Consider the following 23,577-nt stretch of genomic DNA (forward strand, 5'->3'; position numbering starts at 1 on the left):
AAACGCTCCTGGTGCCGCGTCAGACGGTTGGCTACCCCCAGTTATTTATAAGATGTGTTAGGGCGAGTTTCTTTCAGCCTTGCTTAAGGTAGCCCTGGTTGATGGTAGGATCTATTTATACAAATGTACGTAGTACCATCTAGTTAAATAGGTACAAATGTACGTAGGACCTACCATGTAGTTAAATGAGGTACAAATGTACGTAGGACCTACCATGTAGTTAAATGAGGTACAAATGTACGTAGGACCTACCATGTAGTTAAATGAGGTACAAATGTACGTAGGACCTACCATGTAGTTAAATGAGGTACAAATGTACGTAGGACCTACCATGTAGTTAAATGAGGTACAAATGTACGTAGGACCTACCATGTAGTTAAATGAGGTACAAATGTACGTAGGACCTACCACCTAATTAAATAGGTACACATGTAAGCTCTAAAACATACGCCCTCATTCTGACCAGAGCACAAACAAATCTCAAAATACCGATAGCATGATTCAAGTTTTATTTTGAGCATTGTAAAATTAAAAGTAAATTTACGTTTTTATAACAATTTATTGATTTCCATTAATTTTGTTTTATTCTTTTCACTGACATTATAAATATGTTACATTTTAAAATTCTGGAAAACTTTAAGAACATTCTGCCTGTAACAAAAGTAAAGTAAAAAAAAATAAGTCTATCATCTATATCACTAAATGTACGCTTAGTGTTTTAAGATGAATTAACGGAAATCGTCACATCAGATTCAAATGAAATACATTTTTATTTAAATCTATTGAGAAGAAAGTGCGCCCTACTTTCTTTTCTCTTGATGTTTTAGTCTAACCACATGTTTTAGTCTAACCACATGTTTTAAGCCATGCATTTGAAGTTGGGAAAATGTAGCTAGCTCAAAGACATTATGGATTTTTTAAAATAAATACAACATTTGAGCATCGTTAAAACTTAAAACTAAATTTACATTACTATCATTTTTTAAAAAACAAACTTGACTTGCTAAAATTATCAATTATTTAATTTTGTGTGCACATTAAAATGTATTTTATCTTAAGTTAAATAAGAAGGAAAAGCTAAGGTTTCTTGGAAAGTATTTGTAAATCTATTTTTGTTGATAAAGTTTGTATAGATATATTCTTATACCAGCAACCATGTAGCTCAATGTTTGGACTGAAGCCAGGGTTTGTAAATTAATATATATATATATATATATATATATATATATATATATATATATACATATATATATATATATGTATAATATTCCATTTGTATTAAACACATTACCAGAACCACCCCCCCCCCCCCCACACACACACACCAGCACCATTACACACGCACCCTATTCTATGCCATTTGTTCTGTTATTATTTTCCCAATACAATTTTGTATACTCCCTTCTGGTTGATAATAACAAGATCATTTATTTGGTTCACGAGACAGACACTATTCTTAGAAAACTGCCATACAACAATTTAGCATATAAAACAACAGAATATACAACATTAGCATATACAATTAGTACTGGCTACAAACGCGTGTTTTTGTTGAAGGGGAGGGATGGTATCGTTTGTGACTTGTGACGTGTCTGTACATTTTGACAAATTAGCATTTTTGTGACAAGAACACCGTTGTTAAGTAAACAAAAATAATTAGCATAAAAGTTATAGCGAAAAAACAAAACAGTAGTTTAAAAACAGACATGCATCCGGTGAATTTAAAGGCTTGTTGTTTTCAACAAGCCTTGAGTTATCTCTAGATTTTTAAAGCCCGTTTTATCAAAACATTGTACTCTGCAATCAGGTCTAGTGAAATAGAAAACACAACAACACATAAAGCTAATTTTAATTTTAATCCATGTAAACCATACTAATCCTATATACATCCAACTAATCTCCCCCACAGCACCCACAACCCTGTTACTCAACTATTCTGTCAGAGAGTTATCCACACACCCGTTAAAACCCACACACAACAGGGCTAATACATTGCCAGGTAAAAATTTACCTTCTTTAGTGTAAGCCAGTGTGTGACCTAGCGGCCTACAAGTTGTTTGTATTTAGCTTTCATACTTTACAAATGTAAAGAAGAAAAAACTTAAAATGGTCGCCCCAGCAGTGGCTGACTTAGTGGTGTCTACTAGATCCCCGAGTTAAAAGTTTAAGTGGGGGACCTGGATGTGAGATGTTTGTATGGGGACCTGGGTGTGAGATGTTTGTATGGGGACCTGGGTGTGAGATGTTTGTATGAGGGACCTGGGTGTGAGATGTTTGTATGAGGGACCTGGATGTGAGATGTTTGTATGGGGACCTGGGTGTGAGATGTTTGTATGGGGACCTGGGTGTGAGATGTTTGTATGGGGACCTGGGTGTGAGATGTTTGTATGGGGACCTGGGTGTGAGATGTTTGTATGGAGATCTGGGTGTGAGAAGTTTGTATGGGGACCTGGGTGTGAGATGTTTGTATGGGGACCTGTGTGTGAGATGTTTAAATGGGGACCTGGGTGTGAGATGTTTGTATGGGGACCTGGGTGTGAGATGTTTGTATGAGGGACCTGGGTGTGAGATGTTTGTATGAGGGACCTGGATGTGAGATGTTTGTATGGGGACCTGGGTGTGAGATGTTTGTATGGGGACCTGGGTGTGAGATGTTTGTATGGGGACCTGGGTGTGAGATGTTTGTATGGGGACCTGGGTGTGAGATGTTTGTATGGGGACCTGGGTGTGAGATGTTTGTATGGGGATCTGGGTGTGAGATGTTTGTATGGGGACCTTGGAGTGAGATGTTTGTATGGGTGGGGGCTGGGTGTGAGATGTTTGTATGGGGACCTGGGTGTGAGATGTTTGTATGGGGGACCTGGAAGTGGGATGTTTGTATGGGGACCTGGATGTGAGATGTTTGTATGGGGGACCTGGATGTGTGATGTTTGTATGGGGACCTGAGTGTGAGATGTTTGTATGGGGACCTGGGTGTGAGATGTTTGTATGGGGACCTGAGTGTGAGATGTTTGTATGAGGGACCTGGATGTGAGATGTTTGTATGGGGACCTGAGTGTGAGATGTTTGTATGGGGACCTGAGTGTGAGATGTTTGTATGGGAACCTGGGTGTGAGATGTTTGTATGGGGACCTGGGTGTGGCATGTTTGTATGGGGGGGTAGCTGGGTGTGGGATGTTTGTATGGGGGGGGGAGCTGGGTGTGGGATGTTTGTATGGGGACCTGGGTGTAGGCTGTTACTTTGAGAACCCTCCTTGATGAGAACTGCTACCGACTCCCTCACCGCCTTCTCTGTAAACATCCGACTCCTCCCCACTGCCACCCTACTTAAATGTATTTCTCTGACTCCTCCCTCTAAACACCATCCTCTCAAGCTACACTTGGCTCCACCTCCCATTGTAACGACCCCACCGTGGTCCTTCTTGTATCCCATTATGTCCGAACGAGCGATTGTCTGAGGTCTCTTCAAGCTGAATGGACGTCTTTCTTAACTGAAGAGCGTCTCATTGGCAGCTCCCTGTAGCTGCCCCCACCATCTCGTCCATCCGTTACATGCGGGATCTTGACGTCATTAGAGTCATCTCCCTTCTTCTAGAGCAGATAGGGTTCAAAAAGTGACAGAGTCCACAGCAGTCTTCTAACACACTGCAACACTGAAAGATAATCAAACGGGTGGGGGGGGGTGTATTATGATCAATACACAGAGATACAATCATAGAAACCCAAACACATAAAAAACAGCCAGGCTAACAGACAATCAAACGGATACATAATACACAGAGATACACCATTAACATAGCATAGAAACACGAATGGATATGCACAAAGATTAACACTAAAACGATATTAAGATATGGACACATATAAGGCTATAGAGCCTACACACAATCACGCACACACAAACACACACACACACACACACAAATATATATATATATATATATATATATATATATATATATATATATATATATATATATATATATATATATATATATATATATAATTTAGATGTAATAAAGTACTTGCTGTAGTAACTTATTGCCAGGTACCCAAGAGCTAAACGGCAACACCCACTGCTATAAATAGCACTGGAAGGTAACGGAGTGAAACTACGTTTTACTCAGGTCACTATTTATTGTTTGACTTATGTTGGTTGACATGTTTTTACGGTGGCCAGATCAACAAACATAAAAAACATTTTACCCCTAGGACAAGGCTGTTGTGACGTATGCGAGAAGGAACCAAAAAAAATTGACCACGATTTTCTCATACGCCATTGAGAAATCCGTGACCAGCCGTGGTTAGACGTGGAGGGGGAATGTGTTTGGTCCGACCCGTCCTCATTAATCTACTAGCACAATCAAGGCGTCACACGGAACTTGGGCTTGGCCTGGGCTATTTTTGTGCTACTGGAGGCCAAATTAATTTTTCCTTGCTGTTTGATAGATGAGTTTGGTTCTAAATTTGGTTGTTTGTCACAGAAATAGGTAGTCGACGAGGTCGATTAAATAAAGTGGGTTAAATAATTATTAAAATTACAGAAAATGAGACAAGTGGAATTCTTGGATAATTGATTTAAAAATCTGATTAATATTTTTTATTAATACGCGGTAGCATTCGTCACACTGTTGTCATCTACCAACATGTATTTGTTATGCAGTCTTCTTCTTCTTCTTCGTTCTTAATTTTAGTGTTAGAAGGGATCCACTCTAACACAATTAAGTATACGTGTCAATTGGTTTTGCGCCATTGATGCCATTGACTCCGATTTCAGCCTGCCTTTCCTTTTTGGATTTGCAGCAGTTGTTGGAGTTGTCTCTCCTAGAAGAATGGCTGTCCCCAGCTAACGAGCCTCATCAGCCCGAGGGTTCGAAAAGTTCGAACTCGAGACTTTTCGGTATGCCGTAATTTATGTGTTATGCAGTAATGTATTTGTATTGCAGTATTCAAAGTTAGCTGGTCACTTAAAGTGTTTAGGTGCAATTTTCACATACAGCTGACCGAGAAACTATTTTCTATACGAATAAACAATATTAAAATATAAAAAATAGACAAACTCGACTAAAAAATTCAAAATTTGATGGTGTTTAATTTATTTATGGAAGCATCAAAGCAAATGACGTCACGATAGAATTTTGATTGACAATAAGATAAGTCTACACAACATACATAGTGGGTATCTGAGCAAGCCAGCTATCGATCAACTGAATTAAAATCCATTGACACAGTAATTTTCTTATCAGTAAGTGGCACTACCATCAATTTGACTTAAAAACCAACCTCAAATGACAATTCTCAACCACTCATACTAAAGATAAAGATGGAGAAATGAAGTTACTATCAATTTCCAACAAATTTAATGAAGTCAATTATTTTTCATTTGACGTATAATTTGTTAGCTTTGACAGCCAGTAGATATTTACCTCTTTGCTTATCAGACCATAATACTGAACAAGTGTAACAAAACAGCCATCTGATATGCTACACTCAAGTCAATAATGTTTCTAATTCCTCCTTTGTCTCATAATCGCTTAAAAATTTCTTGTTTCCTCAGCTGTTTATTTCCTCATACAAGTATGCCAATCAGTGGCGTAGGCAAGGGGGGTTAGGGAGGTTACAACCCCCCCCCCCTAGACTCCTCTGTATATATATATATATATATATATATATATATATATATATATATATATATATATATATATATATATATATATATATATATATATATATAATGCTTGAGAGAAAATTGAACCCCCCCCCCATGAGATGATCCTGACTACGCCACTGATGCCAATTACTTTACTTCTTAGATTTACCTAGTTTGGAAGTTTAGAAATTAAAACAATTAACAAACTTCTTAATTTCACTTTCATTGTGAACTGTTTTATTCTAGATGAGGTTAGTGCGATGTGGTAGATTGCTATTGCCGGCTATGATTTTAGTCGCAAAATCCCTAAAAAAAACAACTTATTTATTATGATCCTGTCAAAAAAATACATCTAAAAAAATACCTATAAAAATAACATGTTTATAATAATAATTCATAACAAGACAAACATTTCATAAGTGCTACGTGAAGCATTTATCCACTCCCCGTCCCTCCCCCTGTGGTATCCATTCATCAGGTGGGACGGACGGTGAATGTCTAAGGAAGGGTGGGGAGGACAGTTAGGACAGTCCTGTCAGGTGTCAGCAGCACGTCAACTTAACGTCGTGACCAGAAGATACAGGGCTATATATAAGCTTAGCTGGCTGACGGCGAGCAGCAGTCGTTTGTTAACGCTCGTGTAATTAACTTTCATTTATGCAAACAATTTTAGACTGGGCGGAAGAACAGTGTAGTCCTAGGATTAAAGTAAAGGGAGATAACAATTTTTTTTACATCGTAGGATTTACCTTTTGTGAATTTCTTTTGTTTCGTACACTTTGAAATAAAGGCAAGTGTTGTTTAGCTTTTATTCTTTCATAAAATTATTTACAATAATCAGAAACTGCTGTAAATTAATATCTGGTTGAAAAAATTGAGTAAATGTAAAAATGTTTTTTTTTTTTGGAAACTGATGGCTGTGTGGAAAAATACTTCTGTGTCTAATTTTTTAGCCACTTTTATAATTTTAGAGATGGGGATGTAGATGATACTGCAATTTATACAAAGGAAAAACATGTCCCTGTTAACACTTAACTTTTCTTTATTATTATTATTAAATAAGATAAGCATTCTCTACTCACCTATTATTTTACTACTAATTCGTTTTTTTCCCTTTACCAGTTTATAAATCTGTGAATTAATACTAAACGGATTTGTTTTATTTTCACAGATTACAAATGTGTCGGTCAATACTTTATCACGCAGTGCAGGCGGTGTTGTTGATGCTTCTTGTGTCAGGTACTGAACCCCTTCAAATTTAGTTTTTAGTTAGGTGTCCATTTCAAAGTACGAAAAACAAGAGAAAACTATAATTTAAACTAGATAAATGGCCCGTTAAGGGAGAGATACAACGGGCGCTAGGTTGATAGTGTAGTCTTAAATGTAATGACGTCTTTAGCTACTTTAAAGTGGTGAAACTTTACATTTTAAATATAACAGATGCAGAATGAAAATTGTATGATTGAAATTTTTAAAATCAGAAGTTAATTAGGATGGGCTTGACCTTAATGTCAGACAACCTTCGATCAATATCTGGTTGGTCAGCATCAGCTAATGCCCAGACCGCATGTCCAAGCTGACATATGGTCATGGCTCAATTAATTAATGGCACATTGGCCATATCTGGTAATGAGATCAAAATTTTGAAACATTCGGTGTTTGGCAATAAATGTTTTGTTAGTTGACTTTTGACTCAAACCTTGTTCAATTACCTGCGCCCATCAGGTTTCACTTCTTAAGATAGGTTGTTGCTCGCAGTTTTTAAACTCCACTAATTTCAAATAAAATTATACCACAAAAACAGCATTTTTTCCCTACACGTTAATACCAATTTTGTGTCTCCAGCTTCAGTTGGAGCTAAAGGATATACAATGCAATAATAACTTGTGTTTACCTATACATGTAGCATTATTATTTGAATTGTATGTTGTCTTGGGAAAATCAAATTGTATTCCTATCTAATTTTAGCTTTTTGTTATTTAAATATTTTGACAGTTCACGTCACCACAACTCAGACGACTGCATCAGGTGCGACCCCCGCAGCTACCACTGCGGCTGGTACGACCCCTGAAGCTACCACTGCGGCTGGTGCGACCCCCGCCGCTACCACTGCGGCTGGTACGACCCCTGAAGCTACCACTGCGGCTGGTGCGACCCCCGCCGCTACCACTGCGGCTGGTACGACCCCTGAAGCTACCACTGCAGCTGGTGCGACCCCCGCCGCTACCACTGCGGCTGGTGCGACCCCCGAAGCTACCACTGCAGCTGGTGCGACTGGGACCCCCGCCGCTACAACTGCATCTGGTGCGACCCCCGAAGCTACCACTGCAGCTGGTGCGACTGGGACCCCCGAAGCTACCACTGCAGCTGGTGCGACCCCCGCCGCTACAACTGCGGCTGGGGGGACTGGGACCCCCGCCGCTACAACTGCGGCTGGGGGGACTGGGACCCCCGCCGCTACAACTGCGGCTGGTACGACCCCCGCCGCTGCTGGTGAGACCACATCGGCAGCACCAGTTTCAACAACGGCGTCAAACAACGACCAGACAACAACAGCCCCTGCAGCGGGGCTAACGACTACAGCAGCCGCACCAGGACAGCCGACACCATCAACAACACAGGCAGCTCCTACCACCGCTCCTGTCGGACCGGATGTCACTCTCAACGGTCAAGTTGACCCACAAGCAGGACTAACAACAACAGCTCCAACCACAACCACATCAAGTACGACAACCTCCACAACCAGCAAACCTACTCCAACCACAACCACCGTCCGCACCACCCAGCGGCCTCAAACAGGACCAGTCAACCCGTACGGACAACCCGGCCCACTGCGACCATTTCCCCTCCCCCAGCCCCAGCAGAGGCCGCAGTCCGTCTACCCCTGGTTAATGTACGGTATGGATGTCGACTACTGGCCGCTGTCCTTTTTGATGACACATCAGCACCACCGACCTCAACCTCCGCCAAGACCAACCCAACCACAGCCACAATACTTTCAAAACCCTTTCCAAAGTTGGTTTCCAAGCCAAAGTCAAAACAACCAACCGGGAGCCAATCTGGCAAGCCTGCTTTTGTTTAGCGAATTTTAAGTATTAAAAAATCAACATAAGATATCCATTAAGGTTAGCATCTAAATTATAGACAATTATTATTATTACTACTACTACTAACTACTCCTACTACTAGATGAAAGCCAATAGTTTTTGTTAATATTATAGTAAATAATGAACTGGATCATAGTTCACTTTATTTAATATTCTTGATAGGCCTATATAGTTTACTTTTTACGAGCTTGAGTGTATCTTGACCTAATTATAAGTTTCGAACGGAATCATTTGACTTTAGCGAGATTTAAACAAAATTTTCGAGCTGGGATGACTTTATTTACTATTTATCTACACATTCTAAATTGAACAGTAACGAATCGTAAGAGTTAACTTGACAAACCATAAATTGTTTTTGGCCTGCCCGCTGGTCGGTTTGAGGCCAATTCTTCACAAGTAGCTTTGATAGTCATCTTGACATTCTTCTATCTTCTAAAGCTTTTGCTGTTTTTCCCCATATATTTATGAACTTTATTTATTGTCTATCTTTAGCTTTAATGCGGGGTTTAATTAAAGCTAAAAGAATGAAACAAAGAATGAATCATATAAATATTCCTATAGTGCTTCTATTTCGAAAGAAATTTCACACCTTTATTTATGGAGAGGTTAATAAGCTAGTTGTTCCAAGAACGACTTGAGTTAGCAACTAGATATCAATGTAAGAAAACAAACATATTCATATGTAACAAACACACTTATCTGTAAGTTAAATCGAGCGAGACCAGTGTCGTGTAGTTTGTACAAGATCCGACTGCCAATCGCAGTATACAATATATTGTTACAACTGTACAATTGTTATGGCGAGACATGAGTTATTTTTGTTTAATGTGACACGCTGTTCTTGTCTCTTAGAATCACCGACTTAGGTAAAATGTTTACTTTCTCTATTCTGTTGCTAATATCATAATATGTACATATGTACATATTCTTTTCTTTGCTCCAAAAATTGGGGTAGGCGTAACCGCTTCAGTCGTTTTTAGCGACAGTTTTTTAACCCCTCCTCATTTCTCCCCATCCCCTACGGATAATTACACATTACGATAAACATTTCTCCGCATGTTTTGTGCCGTAGCTATGTCCAAAATTTAAAAAAAAAAGGCTATACATTTCTCATGGAAAAAAAATTGGTCTTCTTGAAACATTTAAAACATGTAAACCTTTTTGTTGAGCCAGAGCACGCTGGTGTATACATTTTGTTCCCAATGTAATACTTAGAAAACGTACCCAACTGAAACTTTTATCATAAAAAAAAATCAGAGTAACATTAAAGAAAGTGATGTACAACAAATAACCGACATCCAAAAGGAAAACATATATATATATATATATATATATATATATATATATATATATATATATATATATATATATATATATATATGCGAATATAATGTGCATAATCTATCATAGTCAGAACATTTACATTTTAAAGTGTTACATTGTCACGCAAGTTTTTTATAAAGTTTTTATAATGAGACAACACGTATGTACTTAACACCGAATTCGGTTACACGTGGGGAATAAATAAACCCCCACTGTGTCCATGTAAAAATAGTTGGACGACAAAATAGGAATTCTGGGGGTAAACTGGTCAACACGCTAATAAACGGATCCTTGTGGGTGTTGTAATCCGTGTTAATACCTGGCCCAATAAAAATGTCTTGGTCGCCCCGACGAAAAAACCTGGGCAGCTAACAATTAGGTGGAGATATAAACGAAAGTTTTCGGGAGTTTCCTGATGGCTACGTCACATCAAAGAAATTTTGTCTCCTCATTATTTTGTTTTTATTTTTTAAACAAAAGTGCGAGTTATGCAATGTTGTTTGTGTTTGTTATGAATGTTGTGCATACAGAATTAAATTGTTTTTTTTTCTCATCTTTTTTTGCCTTAGTGTGTGTTATTTTATTCCTTACGTGTTTGTTTTGAAAAGTAAGTATTTTCAGAGAGTGTTGCAGAATAAAGAAAATTTAAAAAGCATGTATACTGCATGCTCATGAACAACATTGGATGGGTTAAAACGTTCCAACTACCGTAAGACAGGTCTGTGATGGCATTAACCAAATCTCACTTTAAACACTTACGAGAGAACAGAGCTTACGCGTGAATAATTAGGTATACCGGCTGGGGCATCTTACATGGTAAACTGGAGTGGAAAAGTAAGGCGTATGAAACAAGGCAATTTTTCGTCCAAACCGTTTAGCAAACTTTAAAGGTGGATAGAACTGCGTACTGACATTTAGGTGAAATCTCAGAATCTTTTACGACAACCGTCACTGTCCAGCCCGCTCACCCATGCTCTGCCCGAGGGCACCAGTCATTTGGGGTGAGGCGCCAGTCATTTGGGGTGGGGTGCCTTCACTGTGGTGGGGCGCCAGTCATTACGCCAGCGCACTCCTCGCCTTCTGGACGCCGCTGTCCCTCAACCCATGGGAGAGTTACGAGAATGAGGTCACGTCAGGGCCATTTACCGACAACCATCGTTTGATTATGATCTGACAGTAGGCTAATTAATAATTCCACGAAAATAAAGAACTTACTTCTATTTTCATTTGCAAAATTATAGATACAAAATATTTGTCATACAGATTCAATAATGCATTCATACAAAAATAATGCACACACGTTAATACATTATTTCGACATTAATTCTAGAAGTACAATCTCAGTACAATTTTAAAAAAAGAAAACCGAACAAGAAAGTCTTGTAAATTTCTTTCAGCAATAACATATTGATCTGCTAAACGTTTCTATAACAATATTTCCCCCAACCCCTTTTATTGTTGCTACCAACGGTCTACATCAGAGAACTGCATTTTTCCCTAATTTTCTAATTCTTCCCTGAGACAGCACTAGAATTAGAAGAAGGGCCGGCCTTGTGGAGATGTTCCTAACACGCTATTATCACGTCGCCGCCAAGACGGGATTCATTTGTCAAAGTCTCGCAAAGCCTCGTCACAGGCTGCGACAGGCCGGGTTGGCGCAACGCACAAAATATGGCGTATTAATGCCGGTTGTGCTTTTGTTTTGCCGGTTTCAGAAATTAAATTTTCATGCTTCTTTTTAAAAATAAAAGGTGCAGTTAGCCAATTTTCTTTTATAGTAATTAACATTTCGGCAGTCAACTGACACATTTTATTTTTAAAATATAGGCTAAGTATTATGACCAGCCTTCTAAGATATGGGTCCGGTTAAGCCAATTTATTTAAAAAAAAACCTACCTTTAGGCTTAGAACTTAGCAAGTATCACGTGGCTAAAAAAAAAAAACATTTGAGTATAGCTTTTATTTTTAAATTGTTGGGTTACTGAAATCATATATACTGAATTAATTACGTACTATATAGCTTACATATATGTGTCTATAGTGTTCAGCAGAGATTCCCTTTATAGGCTAATTCTATGACATATGTCACTAAAAAGACAGAGGGAGTTAAAAGACCAAAAGCTAAACAAGTAAGCCACACGAGTGTAGACATACATGCCTAAAGAAAACAGTTTACTAATGACTTTACACTGTCACTTCCCCACGCATCTAAATCTTTGCTTGAATTAAGCAACCAGGAAATCTGACTTAAGTTGGCCAGCTTTAGCAGACGTGAGATTTGTTCTTTCTCGCTTAAAATTAATGCGTTATTTATTGCATGCTAGGGGACGTTAACAAAGCTATAATATGCATTTATCCAGATAGTGGGTGAGGGTGTGGGAGCTTACACATAATATTAAAGTTTTATATTATTTTTATAATTATGCTTTAAAAGGAAAACAAAATTAAATTTGTATTTTCAAACTGCACAATGCTAAATTGACTAGATGGGCACTAACATCGTATTCTACATCTTTCACTTTTAAAAGGCCCCGCCAACAGTGTTTCTTCCAGACTTTTTCTCCGGGGGTGGGGGGAGGGGGGCGGTAGACTCCCCCCAAAGAGATGCCTGGAAGAAACACTACTCGCCAAGCTAGTTGCATATTATTGTCTTAACAAATAGCATTTTAATGGCATGCATCGTATCGTCGCATTCGCTAGTATACTCAATGCCCTTTTCATTCTTATGTCACTTATGTGTCGATTATAAACAGTTGAATAAAATCACCATACCGGACGCAGAATCCATGCCAAACCAAAAAGAACTGTGCATAAAAATAGCACATGCGAAAATGATAAACGAATTCAAGTGTCGTCACTTCCTCAAACTCACTTCGCAACATGGTGGGGCAGATGCAGAAGTATCATCAAATACTATAAATAAGATATAGCTATGAGAAACTTTACCTTTTGAATCGTGATTGTTTCCCCCCATAAGTTTAGGTTTTAATGTTGTACTTGTATCGCTGAAAGAGAAACGTATCAAATTATTTCAGTAAAATAAACATTAAAGAGCTGATGGCGATTATAACTTTACGAGCCGGCCTGCGGCATAACATACGCCGCTATTTAGTTGTTGTTTTTTCTACTTTTCAGTAATTCATAATTTGTGAATTCGACAGTACCAACGCTGACACTGAAAATATTTCTTTAAAACACCATAAGTAGCTCGTTAAGGACCATAACCCCCCCCCCCCCCCATCTCAACGTTTAAAATCGTTTCAAACTTTTTTACATTGTACAATGATTTCGGAATTATGTGTATTCCTGCTACTGTAAGCTATAGCCTACAAATTGAATTTGGGCCGTTTGTATTGATTACAATGTTGCTAAGAATCAAATCGGACGGAAATCACCCGTTGATACTAAAGAAGAACGTATTGTAAATGTCAGAGTGCAGCTTTGTATTGATTTAAAAATAAAACAAAATTTAAAAATATGAAGAAAAAGAACTAATTTACTTTCTACATGTGTACGTGCGCGTGTGTGTGCGTGTGTGTGTGCGCGCGTGTGTATGCGTGCGTGTATGTGTGTGTGTGAGTGCGGGCGTGTGTGTGTGTGTGTGTGTGTGTGTGTGTGTAAGGGGACCGAGGGTGTTGTTCACTCATAAGAGTACCCTCATAATGCTAATTAGCAAACCTGAACTATAACCAATCTAAAACTAAAAGTTAAACTAAATAAATAAGTAAAACAAATAAAATAATTCTACGCAACAGTATGTTAGTTACTGTAGAACAATAACTGATGTAAAAGACTAGTCTATCAAGGTGCTAAAAAATTTATTTATTTATTTTTGTCGGATTCGGGAGCCCCGTAAACGGTTTGTCCCATCCCCCATCCGCATTAAGAAGTCTGTGTGGTAGTTCCGCCCCTGGGTCAGAAATGAGTTTGAGCCAATTTTTTGTCATTTGTTGTCTTACGATGGGTATACTTCGCAATTAAATAGTTTAAATTACTAAATTAGGAAAAGGTTTCATTAAAAATTTATTGAGACAGTCTGCATATATATATATATATATATATATATATATATATATATATATATATATATATATATATATATATATATATATATATATATATATATATATATATATATATATATATATATATATATATATATATATATATATATATATATATATATATATATATATATTTAGGGGGACCGAAAAAATTGCGGGAGGGGGCCTTTTTTCTAGTTCAGTCATTGCTTACAGACATGTATTAGTGTAGGCATAGACACCTATTTAATGATTACCTTTTTATTACTTATCTCTTGGGGGGGGGGAGTGGACCGAAGCCCCCCCCCCCCCCCCGAAGAAAGTCTACCGCCCCCCGAACGAAATGAAATTTATATAGAAAACATGCTTTTTACAGTGTGCCGTCGTCCCTCCCCGAAGAAAGTATACCGCCCCCCCCCCCCCCCCCCCCGAAAATTTCAAGTGCCCCCCCCCCATCGGAGAAAAAAGTCTGGAAGAAACACTGCTTATAAAAGTTATATAATTATGCAATGACTTCCAAATGCGGCCCTGCGCGTTATTGCTTATATATAAATTTTATTCTTCGTTTGCATTGAAAATAGATGTAATAAAAAAATATACGAGTATGGAGCGTCAAGAAAGCGATTATTATTAGAAAATTGGCTAATATTGTTGCTTTAGGCTTCTTTTTTTAACACGAAAAGATGCTATCTAGATCTGGGTCTTTTTTGGGCTGTTATTTTGTGTCTAGCTATTTAGAGCTACCGCATGGGCGGCATCTTTGAAAATATCCTTTCTTTATTACGTTTGTAAAGTGAATAATTGTCTTAATTGACGAAAGCTATTATTGTTTGGTATATTTAGATCTAGATTCTAAATAGTTTTCCTTTTAGCATTTGTTTAATCTGTGTTTAAAATTGTTAAATATGTGCTTTATTATGTAATTTAGTCTTATTTTTATTTTAATTGGAGTGATTGATGGACGAGTTGATTGACTCACTGAGTCTGAGTCATGAGTGACTGATTTTTACTAAAGTAAAAAACATCAAAGCAAAGTCTTGGTTTAGTTTGTGCTATATCTTAATCTTAGAATATCTATCTAGATCTAGATCTAGTATCTATTCTAATTCAGTATTAGTTCTAGGCAGTTAGACAATACTGTCTACTGAGACTGTAGTACTAAAAGTAATTACTAGATCGGTAATCTATCGTTTTAGGTACGTAAAATCGCCCGCGACTAGTAATGTGAAAAACAGGTGACTCCTTACATTTTAATAATTATTTCACATTTTGAGGAGGATTTATGTTTTGAAAAATACAAAAATGTTTCCTTGTTTCATTTATGTACCTGTTTCTAAACAATTGATTTAAAAATTTTCAGTAATAAATGAAGACCAGCGATGTTTCCAACAGATGCAACCATGCTCATTTACTATAGCAGCCATCTTGTTAAAGTTTTATTTTTATAGACTTATAGCGCAAGATTCAGGCGGAAGTCACTCTATTTTACAAATGGCTGCTGTTTATATAGCAAATCTTGCTTGCAGACACTGCTGTTTAAAGTTAATTTCGGGCCTATATTGATATATTTAGCCACTGATTTAGGTTTATTATTCATTTATCTATAATATTTGACACAAACATATCACAATATACTTCTATTACAGCCTTGACAATGAGGTAACGTTTTCGTACATTAATAGCCGCGGGCGATTTTACGTACCCAAAACGATAGATTACCACTAGATCTAGATATAGAATCTAGTAATTACTACAGTAAAGTTAACTAGAGAAGAAATACCTAAACAATACATATCATACTACACATTAAATGATCATATTATCTAGATGTACTAGTGTAGTGGTCTAGGACTCTAGACTGCATGAGGGTGGCTGAGGCTAACTAACTTACTAAATCTAGATTCTTCTAAGAAAAATAAAATGTTGCTTTTTTGTTGGAAATTGTAGGCCTGGTTCCTACCCAGATTTATTATTCCTTTAGCTGTACAACTGCAATTTACTCTGATTTAGGCCTAGATAAAGATTTTATATTTTCTTAAGTTTTACTGACATAAGTTTTTACAGTTTGGAGGTTAAAAAATAAGAATGCTTCAACGGCAAGTACTGTCACCACTGACCAATACACCATTAACACCACTGCGACCACCACCTTCAAAATTTGTTTCGCCATCAACAAGCCGAACAGTTGGCCTTGGTAGTCCAACGCCTGCCTTAGTAAATTTTGCAGGTATTATGTAATTTTCTACATGTATTAAATGAACTTAACATACTGTTATTTATTATTTATTAATATGTATGGGTTTATGTAAATAATGTAATAATTTGTTTCAATTAAATTATTGACAGCTCAGGATGAAGGACAGCAAAGGAAAGAGAGAAGAAGAAAATCCCAAGCATTTGATTTGCAGAGATTAAACCTTGTTGGTAGTCCGAGCTCTTCATCTTCATCGCCAAGGTATCATTAAAAATATATCTTAAGTTATAATGTATTTTTGTTTACAGAAGTAAAGTACCTGTTTGAATCTTATGGTCCATTTGGTAGGTGAAGTAGATTTCACATTTTTTCAGTGACATTGGCATATGAAGGTATAGTGTAGTCTGCACTATGCCCAGCAGTCTTTACTTATCCATCAGAGCTGGGTGGACTTTGAGACGTCATTATGATTGTTACTGCATATTTTTAATAATAATTTTCAAAATCTTAAATGAATATCTTGTTTTAGTGCTAGATCTGCTGAACCTTTAAATGGACTCACAAGTACACAACTTGCAAACCACTATGCTGATTGTATACAACTCTCAGCTGAAAATGTAAGTTCCTGTTATTGTTCAATTTGTCAACATGTGCTTTTTTGGTTTTTCTAATGGTTCCAGTACCATTACTTTGTTACTTGTTCGGTAATTTATTTAATTAGGCTTCATGCAGTAAGAAAGTACCATATTGTTATGAAACTTTTCAGAAAATCAATGCAAAAAATGCTTTTGCTCTCCATCTCATTGATTACATGACAGAACTTGTAAAGAAAAAAGAATTAGAGAATTTTCAGGTAACAAATATTGAAATATATATTAAAACTTTTTTAGTTTTGTGCATCAATCTCAACTGCAAACTTCATAGTTTTTTATCAGTCATAATTTTGTAAATTAAAGCTGTTGATTATTTTGTACTTGAATTCTTGTGCTAGGTTGCAAGCTCTACTTTAGATGCAAGTGTTAAGATCTATGCTGGCCGTGTTGACTCCATACATTCACAGACTTATAAAGTCTTAAGTGGTTTAGGTGGAGGTGGGGGAAAGACAGAAACTGATGGTATGAAACTGCTTGCATCTTTTTAACACTTAGATATATTTTCTGTCAGTTGTTTAAATGATATATTTAATTTGATGCCTTTACAGTTTCGCAGTTTTACAACACATATTACATTTTGGTATTTCTTTTGCTTTAAGAAGGGGGAGAAGAAGTTGATGGAGAAGCAGAGAATTTGGAATTAAAACCAAAGAAAAAAAGAAAAGTAAGTTAATTATTTTAGTTTTTTTACACCTTAATTATATAAATTACATGGGAAGTCTATTTGTTTTTATATCATGGTTACTTTCATGTATTGAAAAAAGCTACCACTAATAATACTGTAGCTCTTTAACAAATGTCATAGGGTTTGCCATCTAAAGTTGATAATTATTATTCAATTATTATTGCCTGTTCATCACTAGTTTACAGTAAAGAATGACATTCATATTTAGAAATACATCCGACTTGTACGGTGTATCGTTTATCTTATTACATGTTTTATAATATTTATTAAAACCTCAACAACTTCCTTCATGTCCCTAGACAACAAAGGCACAAACTATAGAAACAAATTTGAAGAATATTAATGTAGACAAGTTTGACCTGGAGTTTGAGGTGGACCCAATGTTTCAAATGATGTCAGCAGCATTTGATGAAGGTGGTGTCCGGGGACTTCTGCTTAATAGGTTGAGAACCTTTGATGACAGTATGCAACTCGTCCTTGACTCATCGACTGTGGTTAATATTGTTGAGGATACAAATGACACTCCTAATGTCAGAAAACCACTTGATGTTTCAGATCTTAAAGGTTAAATAGAATTTATTGTTCTAATTTACTTTTATAGGTTTAGTTTTGATAATCTTTTTAACAGTACTAATTTCTTCAAAGAAGCTATAAAATATTTATAAATAAATGTTATATCTAGATATGCTGAGTAAAATAAAGCTAGAAGACAAAGTGATATGCCCATCTTTGAAAGACTTCCATTTTTCAAACTGGGATGGAGATGTAAGTATAATTTAAAATTAACAATGAACTCTATAAATTAAAATTTACACTTATTAAAAAGAAAACTATATATATATACATTTTAGTATAGTTCCCAATCTTTATTTATACTTTTTCTTAAATATTAAAAAAAAATTACTGCACTATCTTTTTCAGACTTCTTTCATGCCTAAAGGTTTCTCTGATTTTGTATTTGATCCAAATGCTGAGCCACAACACCTCCCAAGTGTAGAGGATGAAGTAGCCTCTATAGCACATGAAGAAATTGATGACTTAGAAGCAGTTGAAGATGAACTTCAAGGTAGATTTGATGCTGTTTGAAATTTGGTTTAGTCATACATGCATGTATTTCCGCTTTACACCAAATGTCTAAATTATTTTAATAACATCGCTTAATAATAATATACTTAATTTAGATGAACCCTAGCAAAATCACAATTTCAAAATAGATAATAGAAAGGAGCACTTTTTTCACACCTATATAATATGACTGGGTATTATCCCCCTTAGTATTGTGATACATTCTTTACTTCCTCAGATCACGGGAGTGTTGCCAGTGAATGCTATGATGCTATATCTGCAAGGGACTCACGCACGGCTGAATTTGTTGAAAGTGCTTTTTCCGACCTTGTGTAAGTATTATTAGGTTTTTTTAGGTCATTTTTTAAACAGGGTCAAACTGGTATTTTAACTGGACATTAATAGTCGCATATGTTACCTTAAGTTACTGCTTACTTTCATTTTATGCCTAACTGTCTGATGGTAAATCAAAATGACTTATTTCAGGCATGGCAATGTTGGTAAACTTCGCCAGATTCTAGCCAATGAACCATCAGACTATTCATACTTCAATAAAGTACTCATGCGAACATGGGCAGGACCAGCACATTGGAGAATAGGCCCTACTTCAAAGAAAGGTGATTTTAATTAATCCTCAGCTTAAATTGATTTTGGGGCAGATGAAGTAGAATTCTCCTGTTACAGTTATCTCAGCACATGTACTAGTGTTGTCAGTACTAATGCCTAGCCACTTTTACTATTTTTAACACAAGTCAGGTACCTGTCAGGGCTGGGTGGACTCTGGGACATCCTATGGTCCCAAGATACAAACTGGAAGATTTTTGGGTTAGCAGTTGTGCTCTCTACCATCTGACCACCCCGTCCCATACAAATATTATTACAAAAAAAATAATCTCATTGAATATTAACCTGTAACACTGCCCTGAGAGAGGATAGGACATTTTTTTTTATTGAGAGTGCATATCAGTTCACAAATTTCTAAAAGAAATGTGGGGTGGGAGAATATCTATAAACTATAGCATTGACTCATAATGTTTTTTATGTAAATACTACCTAAAATATTACAGATGATGAATCCGGCAGTAAGGTTTTGAAAAAGAGGCAAAAAAAGCCACAAATTAAATTAACATACGATATGGATGAAACCGAATTGAACCAAATGTTTAAAGTAACAAAATCAACTTATTCTAAAACTACATGGGCAAGATATCTTCAGAAAAGAATAACCCTGCCAAGAAATCAACAAATAGATGCACAAGACAGCCTATTTAGGTTGTTTCACAGACCACACATCATGGTAATTTTTAAATGTTTGATTTTAATATATTAAGATTTACTGCACAAACATTAATACAGCTTTTTAATTGTTATATTGTTTGTATAACTTTGTAGAAGTTTTACATCAGATTTAAAACAGTAAATAATGTTTTAATATTTCTCTCTGCTTTAAAAAAATGATTCTCCTTTCATAGATAAAACCACAGTCAGTTGACTCCATAGGGGTTGATGATGGCATTGATAACTATGATTACAACAATAAAAATGATGTGGAAAATTTTTGCCCAGTTGTAAGAGTAAGTAATTTATCTTCACTTGTTAATATTGTTTTTCTGATCATCCTCTATGAACCTGATTATAATGTTTGCACACTATTTGACCCCTACTAGCTTAGGTGAACATTGTTTGGTGCTTCTTAATTAATGCAATGTATTGTTTTATGTAGCTTCTGATGGAAACTTAAAGATGAACATATTTTTAGATTTAACTAGGTTTCTGTTGCAATCTACATGAACCTTTTGTGAGATTTTAATTACAAATGCAAGTTATTGATATATGTAAATTTTTAATCTAAAAGTTTTCCTTTTACAGGAGGATGATGATGAAGAGGATCTCTCAACGGGTGGGTTTGATTTGTCCAACGAGACAAATTTCCCACAAGCCTCCCAAGACAACCTGTCTCAGCAAAGTGCTTTTTCAGAGTTAGTACTGAATGGCACTATTTTAACACAAGACAAACTTGTTGCAGCACCTAATAAGGTAAGAAAACACACAGTATTTTTTCAATATAACTGAAGTGTACTTTGCACTAATAATTTAAATGATTTATACTATTTATAGAAATAATTTTTTTACGATTAATTATTTTGTTGTATTATTGTTACAGAACTAGAAAAAAAACTTTTTTTTGTATCTAGGTTCAGAAAATTGATATAAAATATGCAAAAACAGCCAAACGAGTTGATGTTAGAAAGTTGAAATCAACAATGTGGAATATTTTAACTGAGGATTCATTAGAGGTTAGAGATTGCTTTGTTTATAGATATACTGAAAACAAATTTCCATTTTCTTATTTTCACTAACATTTGTAAAAAAAAAATTATATTTTACTCTATTGTTTAAGCAATGCATTTTTCAAACCACAGACCAAGAATATTTCTGAACCTGAAAGCAGTTCACAAAAAATGTCCATACCACACCATTTTAGTCACCTGAAAGATGTGTTACCCTCTAAAGTGTCAACCAGCATGGCCCAAAACTTGACCATCCAGACAGTATTTGCTTGCTTATTGTATATAACCAATGAAAAGGTAAAATCTGATCTTATGTTTAGTAATTTCAATCAAGCAATTTTGTTCTTATTCATAGTATTTATATTTATTTAAATGTGTGATTAGCACTAGGATAGAAGGCATCCGTACAATTTTGATTAAAAGTGATAGTTGAATCATGATGAAACATTTAAGCCCAGCTTTTTAATTCTTTTATAATGTAAATTAGAAAAAATAGAATAGATATAAAATAGCTGTTGACCAAAAAATTTTCTATTCATATAAATAAAAAATAAATAATTTTTGTTTGTAATGACTCTTGTAAATTCTTAAATAAGTGTGTTTTAATTGACATAATTCTACAATTTTGTCTTCAGTCTCTAAAGCTCACAGGATCAAAAGAAATGGATGACATTTACATTGAGCCAGAATCAGAATAATATAAGGCATATTTGCATGTAAATAGATCAAATATTTGTATTTAATGTACTCATTTGTCTCTACTTGCCTTATCTTGTCTATCCTTTCAATTTTACAAACAATATGTTTAAAAATTATTTTACAGTTGTAATACAAAACCGGTACAACAGCAATGTTGTATTTGTTAAAATTAATTGACAATGTGTTTGTACAAACTTGATCATACTGGTATTTACAGTAATAATCAAGATTATGTTCACTATTACAATATGTTATGTCTAGTTGTAATAAGATTGCTATAGAGTTATGTCTTATGGTAATTAGATTATGTAGATTATGTAGCTTTTTGAACACTATTACTTTACCTCAAATTTACATTAACAGCTATTCTGTGAAACAATATATCATCTTCATTCTGTTTATGTCTATTTCAACAATTTCTTATGAGATATCCTTTTCTGTTTTCAAAGCAGCTAAACATATGCATAAACTTTCAACAGTGCCTAATAGTTTGATAGCCATAATTATTTTTACTTTTATGGAAAATTAATTGTATAGAAAATCAAAGTTCTTTTGTCTGTTATTATGTAATATCAAATTCTATCAGTTTCAACCTTCAAACACTCAGTTTTTCCTTAGCATTTTGAAGACTTCTTGTGCATATTTCTGTTTTGTTGGTTTTCTTTTTAGAGTAGTAATACACATCTTTGTAATATTTTAAACATATTTCATTATTATTTCTATTCATATAATTGTTAATTTTTGTAGCAAATTTTCTGGTACTTAATTTGAAATATGTTAACAATTTTTGCTCAACCACATTAACTAGTTTTTGAAAGGAATATTTTAAAAGTATTAGAAGTATTTAATTGTGCTGTATAATTGTTCTACTTTCACAAGGTAGCTGTATTTGATATGCTTAGTTAATAAAGGTGTATAATTTTCTTTTCACTGATGCTACTTAACATTAAGTTTTTACATTTGTATAGGCCTATTTAAATTAAAATATTATGATTCCAATTTTGAAATATGTACCAGTAATAGTTGGATTGGAAACTTCATGACATTAAAACAAGCATAGAAAATCTCAATTCTGACAGAGCTTTTCAGTTGTCATTTAATGTTATCCAGATTAAAGAAATCAATAAATAATGTTTTAATAGATCTCCTGGCTGGTCAGTTGTGTTTTAAAAGCTAAAGCTACAATGTGTGTGTGTGTGATTTCATGTTTGTAACAGTTGTCAGTCTAACCTACAAAAGTAAAGCACCAATAATTGTTTAAGGTTAAGCTGAAGACCAAGAAGCACTTGATGTTAGTACATGAAAAAAAAACTTTGTTCTAAAGATTATTTTTTTTACAATTATTGATATTGTTTACTTTAGAATAGTATTATTCATAGGCGTAGCGAGGGGGGCGGGCGGCGCGGACCGCATGGTGACACCATTTAGCCATTTGGGGGGGGGGGGGTGACACCAAGGCAAATAATAGCAATATATATAGAGAAAAATTTGAGGAGGGGAGGGGGTGCAAATCGAAAGTTTGAGGGGGAGGGGTGCAAATCGAAAATTTGAAAGTTTGTCCTTGTGAAGAGTCGCTACGCCTCTGGGGGGGGGGGGGGGGGGTGACACCCGACCTCGCTACGCCTCTGGTATTATTCTAAGATTTAAACCAGGGGTCTCCAAACTTTTCAGTCCGAGGGCCACATTAACTATCAAATTTCAGTTCGGGGGCCAGTTTCTTCCCGGCTTGTCTTTGATTTTTCTGGGCAAAGTTCCTCAGCCATAACCAACAAACGTTTTTTCCGTGGACAAAAAGATCTCTGCGGGCCGGATGAGAGGACCTCGCCGTAGTTTGGAGACCCCTGGTCTATGCCACTGTCAAAAATAG

General features: G+C 35.7%; 2 protein-coding genes across 3 annotated transcripts in view; both read left to right on the top strand.

Annotated features, from left to right (window-relative positions):
• Window positions 1–14,845: 14,845 nt before the first annotated feature.
• On the top strand, window positions 14,846–22,853 carry LOC131937748 (condensin complex subunit 2). 2 transcript variants are annotated; one of them, XM_059295367.1, is made up of 18 exons: window positions 14,846–14,911; window positions 16,188–16,350; window positions 16,470–16,578; window positions 16,847–16,934; window positions 17,084–17,170; window positions 17,309–17,432; window positions 17,570–17,634; window positions 17,955–18,219; window positions 18,338–18,420; window positions 18,577–18,721; window positions 18,959–19,052; window positions 19,207–19,337; window positions 19,788–20,017; window positions 20,193–20,294; window positions 20,590–20,757; window positions 20,916–21,017; window positions 21,144–21,308; window positions 21,647–22,853. In XM_059295367.1, exons 2-18 carry the CDS (start codon window positions 16,209–16,211, stop codon window positions 21,707–21,709), a joined length of 2,163 nt encoding a protein of 720 aa, XP_059151350.1. In that variant the 5' UTR covers window positions 14,846–14,911; window positions 16,188–16,208; the 3' UTR covers window positions 21,710–22,853. The 2 variants fall into 2 exon arrangements, with proteins under 2 accessions (XP_059151350.1, XP_059151351.1); XM_059295368.1 differs by having other exon boundaries at window positions 14,882–14,956.
• LOC131937751 (proteasome subunit beta type-3) overlaps window positions 15,764–23,577 on the top strand; it is a 35,728-nt gene continuing 27,914 nt past the window's right edge. The window contains exon 1 of the mRNA XM_059295380.1: window positions 15,764–15,782. The gene's annotated coding sequence lies outside the window, so the exon portion shown is untranslated. The remainder of the gene's footprint in view (window positions 15,783–23,577) is intronic.

Source organism: Physella acuta, unplaced genomic scaffold (assembly GCF_028476545.2).
Source record: "Physella acuta isolate Inbredline_101_S28 unplaced genomic scaffold, ASM2847654v3 ptg000220l, whole genome shotgun sequence".
In the NCBI taxonomy this organism is placed as follows: Eukaryota; Metazoa; Mollusca; class Gastropoda; family Physidae; genus Physella; species Physella acuta.

Coding starts and splice junctions, on each gene's coding strand:
- LOC131937748 (XM_059295367.1), top strand. CDS start 16,209: ATGCTTCAACGGCAAGTACTGTCACCACTGACCAATACACCATTAACA. Junction 18,220..18,337: donor TGATGTTTCAGATCTTAAAG/GTTAAATAGAAT, acceptor TGTTATATCTAG/ATATGCTGAGTAAAATAAAG. Junction 18,722..18,958: donor AGTTGAAGATGAACTTCAAG/GTAGATTTGATG, acceptor TTACTTCCTCAG/ATCACGGGAGTGTTGCCAGT.